This window comes from Elaeis guineensis, chromosome 7 (assembly GCF_000442705.2).
Source record: "Elaeis guineensis isolate ETL-2024a chromosome 7, EG11, whole genome shotgun sequence".
In the NCBI taxonomy this organism is placed as follows: Eukaryota; Viridiplantae; Streptophyta; class Magnoliopsida; order Arecales; family Arecaceae; genus Elaeis; species Elaeis guineensis.
Window position 1 is genome coordinate 82,204,575 of NC_025999.2, and position 7,877 is coordinate 82,212,451.

General features: G+C 35.1%; 1 protein-coding gene across 1 annotated transcript in view; it reads left to right on the top strand.

Annotated features, from left to right (window-relative positions):
* Nucleotides 1-277: 277 nt before the first annotated feature.
* The window catches only part of LOC105048821 (uncharacterized), a gene marked incomplete in the record, with an annotated part of 12,495 nt that continues 4,895 nt past the window's right edge, over nucleotides 278-7,877 (top strand). The window contains 4 exon segments of the mRNA XM_010928278.4: nucleotides 278-584; nucleotides 709-831; nucleotides 3,527-3,629; nucleotides 3,816-4,108. Coding sequence (XP_010926580.2) covers nucleotides 490-584; nucleotides 709-831; nucleotides 3,527-3,629; nucleotides 3,816-4,108 — 614 coding nt within the window.

The window sequence follows — 7,877 nt, forward strand, 5'->3', positions numbered from 1 at the left end:
AATAGTCCATGTATAACCCAACGATCATAAATAGATAAATAATAAAAAATAAAATATTTTTTGAAGTACAGTAGTAAAATTCAAATTTATTTCATTCTTTTATGTAAGGTACAGGTTTTTTTTTTATTTTTTATTTTTTTTATTTTTACAAATATGGTGCAGGCTTTTGTGCGAGCCTTGTTTAACGAGTCATATACCTTCAGACCGGTGGCCATCGTAAGTTCTGAGCAGTCCCATACCTAATTGGGGCGATGATGAATCGTGCGGGCACCCACATGCCGCAGCCGGTAGAAGTTTCGAACCTGGTTGAGGAGGTATCGGTCCGCGGAACCCATCTTGACTCGAAACAGAACAAAACCCCCCTGCCTCCGCTGCTCTTCTTCAATTTCCCCTTCTCTGTTTTCTGCGCTTCTTAGCGGCGGTGGCGGCGGCGGCGGCCGGCATCCGGCAGCAACCACGACGGCCTGAGAGAGAAACTGGAAGGAAGAGATGTCGTACATGAGAGGAGATCTGCTCACCAGGACGAGAAAGCTGGTGAAGGGCCTCGCCAAGCCCACCCCCGTTTGGCTCAAGGCCATGGAACAGTACGAGCCTTTCCCTTCCCAAATTCTCCTTCCCTTTTGTTCATTCCCCATCACCATTTGTTTTTACTGCCATCAAGCAGAGGGAAAGATAGATTGATGTCTTCATTTTGATCGTGCTTCTCAGGGCACCGCCTGTGACTTTTCCTCGTCCCGATGGGAAGATCAAGAAGATTGAGATGCCGGAGGATGTTTATGTCAGGAAGTTCTTTAAGAAGCATCCGGATTCCCTATATCACGACGCCGTGAAGTATTCTTCTCACTTGCCGTCTCTCTTTTTATGCTGAGTGTGCCCTCATATCTTGGAGTTATGCTTAAAGCTTAGGTTTTGTTTGTTGTCCTATGGGATTTTCTAGCTAGTTTTATTATTTGGCATGTACGTCATGATGCATGGAAGTTTAACATGATAAAGATGTGATTTATAACAAATGAAAGATAAATATCAAGGAATTTGAATAAAAATTTACATGCTCGTAAGAAGATATTTATATGACCTAATTCAAGATATGATAAGAATTCAATTGTTTCAAAACTTGTTTGATAGAAAATCATCCTTTGTACACTACATTTCTCATGTACACGCCACTGTCCCTGATAACAGACCGTTGCTTACCGAAATTGTCGTTGTTCTTCTGCATACACTTGGGGATGAAGCAGTATTAACTGCCCAAAAATACCAAAAATGTGGGATACTTTGATTTGAGCCTGTTAATTGTTAGCACAAAACGTAGTCTTTGCGGAAGACATTTCTTTATGGGTGTACACGGTATTTTTATATGTTCAGAAGGCTTCAGTTGAATTTGTGGCGTTGAATATTTTGTTCTTGAAAATTGAGAGATAGCAATTTCTGCATGAGCGAAGTTTGTAGAAAACTGCACTACAACTTTACCTTGTTGCATTTGCGTAGACTAATTGTTGGATTTATATTCATGGAAAGCATATTGAATATGCCAGATTTCAAAGTTAGCTCATGCAGTGACAAGCGTGCTAGGGATATGGTATTTGAGACTTTTTGTTGACAAAAGTCATGAATATCATTTTTTAACAAAACATTAAAAGGATCTGATTTTTTTTTAAAAAAAAATTGAGTATTGACATCTTCTTTTATTGGATTTGTTTGTGGCCTTTCTGTCATGTAGTTGACATAGTTTTCCTTCTTGTTCAAGGATGGAAATACCTTACAAATCATTTCACCTTAATGGCCGGTTTGGGAATATCCTACAAGATAGGCTGGAGAAAAGGGGAGAGGGGTGGAGGGAGTGGGGGATGGAGAGGGAGAAGGCGGGGTGTTGCAAGGCTCGACATTCATGGGATAAAAATTAAGCTTATCCTGCGGTATATTCTCAAACAGGCTCTAAGAGTGTCCACTATGGCACTACCCCATGACATGACCATTTCATCTTTTGATTTCATTGTATCATCTTCAACGTAATGTTCCTTTCTAGCACCATATTGCAAGAGGAAAGCAGAAAAACTTTAGTCTTAGCTCAGAAATTTTCTCTGATGTTTACATTTTGCCATTGTAATGACTTGGCAAGAGTTGAAATGCAGAATATGTTGCTTTGAGGAGAATGAGACTCATGTAATTGGAGGAAAGGGATTGGCTATCCTCTCAGTTTTTCACTTAAGCATAGCTTATCAAAGACAGAAAATGAGATGTCTCAAACAGTATAAAGAAAACATTTGTTTTGAGACAGAATGTATATAGTGAATCCTTTCAATGCGATATTATGATTAACATGAGACGTACAAATCTTTAGGATTGAGAGACTGATAGATGGACACAGACAAGATGCGGTGGATTTTGTCTATAAGATTTGTGTATATATCCTTTTTTCCCAAGGGTTGGATCATAATTAGCTTTTACATTTCCTTTGATCAGAAATTTGAATTTATGTTTATTATGGTAGAGTGCTATCCTCTTAGTATTCTTTAGAGAGGACTCCAAGTGGGAATCCCTAGCAAGTTATGCGGAATCCACATATTTGTTGGGAAAGAGGATGGAGATCTTTGCATTTTTTGGATGTGGTAATTTTCATATTTCATAGAGATCAGTCATGCACACTGTTATCCTGTAGATGAATACCTTGAAGTGAGGCACTACCCTTATTGGTAAAGCCTTGTATAGGTATGACACCAGATGGATTTTATGAAATTTCATTGCACAAGCAAACACCTGGTATTAAGAAACATAATTTGCAATTTCGAAACATATGCAAAACACAGAATATCATAATTTTGCAGTACATCTAAATGCACATTGGGAGGTGAGAAATTACATCTCAGGAAATATTCCTTGCTATGTTCTACATATTATTTATTGGAGGTTACCATTGTCTTAAATATATTCATGAATTATAATATTACATGATGTAATAAATCATTTTTTTTTTTTGAAGAATAACGAATGCTATTCATTTCTTCCAATGCATTATGATTTTAATCTCACCCAATATCTTGACTCGGATGCTGGTTTATGTTGTTATCAGGCACTCAACTATAAAGTAGCCCTCCATGTCTTGTTTGATTAATTGAAATATCACGAGATAATGGCTGATATATATGTGTAATGAAACAAGTGCCTTTTGTTTGATTGTTGGATGGCATTTATGCTATATTGGCTGATTTTTTTCATATCTTGGTTGTTTTCTGTTGGCGAAGATATTCAGATTCCTGGTTAATTTAATTTTCTTCAGCATTGAATCTCAGCCGAGACAAACTGAAATTTTAGAGTTTAGAAACCTTGTCATGTATTAATCAGGCTCTTAATCCGTATCTAGTCAGACCAACCTGTCACAGGTTTTGCCTTTTTAAATTGGTAGGGTTCTAATAAATTCATGTCAATCATTTTAATATCTTTTTTCCTCACTTTTTCGCATTGTACTACGAGTGAATTTGGTGCCTTAAGAAGCCAGAAGACTTACAAATTTTTCAAATTTCATCAGGATAAGTGGATTTGATCCACCTCCTGCACGAGTTTTTGCTTGGCGTGTGCTGGAACTAAAAGGACAGGGTGTCAGTGAAGAGGAAGCCATGGCTGTAGCTGATGTATGTACTCGTCTTCTTTAATTCTTCATTGTTTGTTTTCATGAGCACATGAGTGAAAGTTGAAACACTGGTCTACCCCACATTCTTCCATGTTTACGAGTCCATTAGCTCCTACGACCTGGAACTTTGCTTGTATTTACCTCACAGAATCTTTATCTCAAACTTTTCTTAATAATTTTCTGTTAGATGGAATATCGTGCTGAAAAGAAAGGAAAGAAGAAGGCATATTCCGAGTTGAAGCAAATTGCACGCCTTCAAGGGAAGAAACCACCTCCAAACCCATACCCAAGTGCAATCAAAGAGATACAAGCAGAGGAGAAGAAATATGTTCATGATCGTTTCTTTAATCCCAAGATACTGGACATTGTACAAAAGATGAAAGCTGAAAAGGCTGCTGAGATGCAAGATCAATACAGAGGTGGTGGTGGTGGTGGTGCAGGTGGCATGCAACCTGGTGGCAGGAATGGTGGTCAGCGCTGGTAAACTCCATTTATGGTTATGTAAACTGCTTTCTTGTTTGGTATTTTCTCTGATCAATTTGATTCCAAACTAGTTTAGCAGTGCATGTTTCAGTGGGCATTTAAAATGCACACTCAAATACTTGGTGGAAATTTCAAAATTTCTAGGTATCATCTCAATAAATGAATATTGATGTTTGTGGCTGCATTTATCACTTTGTTAAGTATTGGCGCAAGAACTAATGACATTTCCTTTGGCATCGAACCACACTGGGGTTACGAGGGTCTGCAATGGCTATTTTTTCTCTCTCCTGTAGTAGCTGTTATTTTATCCATTCTTTATGACATAATATTGTTAAGTACTAAAATTAAAATATAATTTTTTTTAGAGATATTATAACAAAAAAGTAATGGGAATGATAGGATAACAATGCCATTATTTCTTAAATCAATATGCAGTCAATACAGAAATATTTTCCAGGTTATCATATTTTTTTTAGGGAAAGATTTGAAACAAAAATTAAATTTGGGAATAAATATTAGTTTACTAAAATAGTACAATGACAAATGAAAACCATTATATCCTCTCAAAAAATTATGTAATAGCCCTTATAATGTGAAAATGGTAAAATAATTGTTGTTGTTTAAATAACTGTCCGTTATATATACATAATGTAAAGGACCCTTCAAAATTGCTAAAATACATTCACTAGCAAATTAAAGATATAATAAACTGTCATGATGGCTATTCTAATTTTATATAACGTCATTATATAATAGTAAGTTTTGCATACTAAGTTTATTTACTTGGAATTACATAATTTTTATCGTGAAAAGTATCAATATATTACATGGATAACCTCTTTTTTGTCCTAAAATATATGGAGGCTCTTTTTTTGCCAATTTATTGTACTTATTTGGGTACTTATGCAAGACCTGCTGATTCTAAAATAACACTTCACGGGTTCAAAAATAACCATATGTCATCATGCTCTGTATACATTTCGAGAAAATTGGAAAGAAAAAAGAAACCCCGGAGAATGTCCGCTCTTAACTAGCGTTTACTTTTGCAGTAAAGCCATGAAGAATTGTTTTCAAAATCCTCTTAAAGAAAACAAAGGGCTGTGACTTCGATCTTTGAGCACTTGAGTCATTGATGCATTCACGCTTTGGTTACATTATATGGGAAGTGTTAGACATTCGTTCATGCTCGAAAATAAATATCATCATTGTTAATGAAGAATAAAAAGGATACAATAATAGATAAAAATTTTTATCTGCTCTTTTTTTTTTTTTTGGTAAAGTTCTGCTCTTTTTTTAATGACCAAAGAAGGTAAAAGAAAGAGAATGAGGAATTGGAAAATTACGAGCTTGATGTCAATGTTTCAAAGAAATTGTTTTTGATTATTAGGGTGATGACTCCTTGGAATCACTTGGGCTCGATTGCTTTGGTAGATATGGTATCCAGCTTTGCCAAACTTGGCAGGAGGCTGCTAAGAAAGCTATTGTTGTTCTGGCAAATAATGGGTCTCACTCAACTTCTCATTCTACCACCATCCTCCTCTCACCTACAACTCGTCCAACCCTCCCAATCTCTCCCCAACAGTCCCATTAGGAAAATAAATATACGTTGCATTTGGTAGCTGACAATCTATTCAGATTGTTAAAAATTTAATATGATTATTTAGATTATCACATTTGATATGCTTTTTGAATTGATAAGCCAGATTACCTTGACAATCAAGATTATTTTTCATGAGATAATCTGGATTACCAAGAAGAGGGTGGCTATCTAGATTATCACCATTTTGATAATTTTGTAATAAAATTTTTAGACGTAATTATCCTTCGGTGGCCGTCCGTTCTCCTTCGCTCTCTCGCACTCCTCGCACACCGTCGGTCGCTCTGGCGCCACTGCCCTCCTCGCAACGGCGCCCCACGCATACGATGGCAATGAAATTAGAGGACTCGTCAAAGAGGACCTTGCGGCGGACCTCCGACGAGGCGCGGGCCTTCCTGCAACAGACGAGGGAAAAGGAGATCTGGTGAGGAGCGATCCTCGTCGATGTTGACCTCCCGCTCTCCGTCGAAGGCAGGGTGGACCGCAATGGTGCCAATGTCGATGTTTTGCTCCCCGTCGAAGAACACAACGGGGAAGGAGGAAGCGGCGGTGGTGGCAACCGACAGCTCCATCATCTCACCCGTGAGGTTGCAATGAACTCTAGCACGGATGAGGGGGATCGATGGGGTGGGTGAGGGCAGCCACGCAGATGGGTGAGGGCAGAGATAGAGGCGACCGAGGGGGCATGGGGTGCGGGCTCGTCGGGGGTCAGAGCGTGGATGCATAAGGGTGGTGATGGAGGCGGTCACGGAGGGCGTAGGGTGCGGGTTCGCCGGATGGCCGGAGGCATGATGGGCGAGGTACAGCTGGGGATAGGGTGCGCAGAGTAGTCGGGGGTTGAGGGAGGGGGGTCGGGGTGTGGCATGCGGGAGAAGGAGAAGAAAAGAAAAAATAAAATAATAAAACAAAAGTAATAAAAATAATAATAAGTATTAAAATATAATATTTTTTTTCAAAAATAATAAAAAAAATAATAAGTATAAAAAATAATAATAAAAATAATAAAAATTAAATAAAATAGTTTGATTATTTTAAATTTTAATATATTAAAAAAATTAAATTTTTTAATATATATTATATAGATTGATCTGGCTAAAGATTTGGATCACTGGTTCTACTAAATATATGTTAAAATGCTAAATTAATAATTCGATTTAAGAATATTTTGAGAATTTGATGTTATATTATCAGTAATCTGATTGTCATAATAAATATGTCAATCATGATTCTCAGTAATTTTATTGTAACATTATCTGTGTATACCAAATACAGTCATCAACATTACTGATGATCCACATTACTGGTAATCTATATAACTGGCAATCCAGATTATCTGGCGATATATCAAACGCCACCATAGAATATTCCATTTAGTTAAGTTAATTCGAGCGTTCAAAGAATTGAGAATATGCAGGGACTAATATGCAAATATGAAGTTTGCTGGGATTAATATGATAATATAGAAGTCTCCAGGGACTAATACGCGAATACACACATACACACACACATATATATATATATGTGTATATATGTATATATATACATATACATATATACACATATATATGTATATATATATATATACATATATATATATACATGTATGTATATACATATATGTATATATACATATATATATATATACATGTATATATATATATATATATACATACATGTATATACATACATGTATATACATATATATGTATATATGTATATATACATACATGTATATACATATATGTATATGTACATATATGTATATATACATATATGTATATACATATATGTATATATACATATATATATACATATATGTATATATACATGTATATATACATATATGTATATATACATGTATATATACATATATGTATATGTACATATATATATACATATATGTATATATACATATATATATATACATATATGTATATATATATATATATATATATATATATATATATATATATATATATATATATATATATATATATATATGTATATATATATATATATGTATATATATATATATATGTATATATATATATATATATATATATATATATATATATATATGTATATGTATATATGTATGTATAGATATGTATATGTATGCATAGATATGTATATGTATGCATAGATATGTATGTATGTATATATAATATG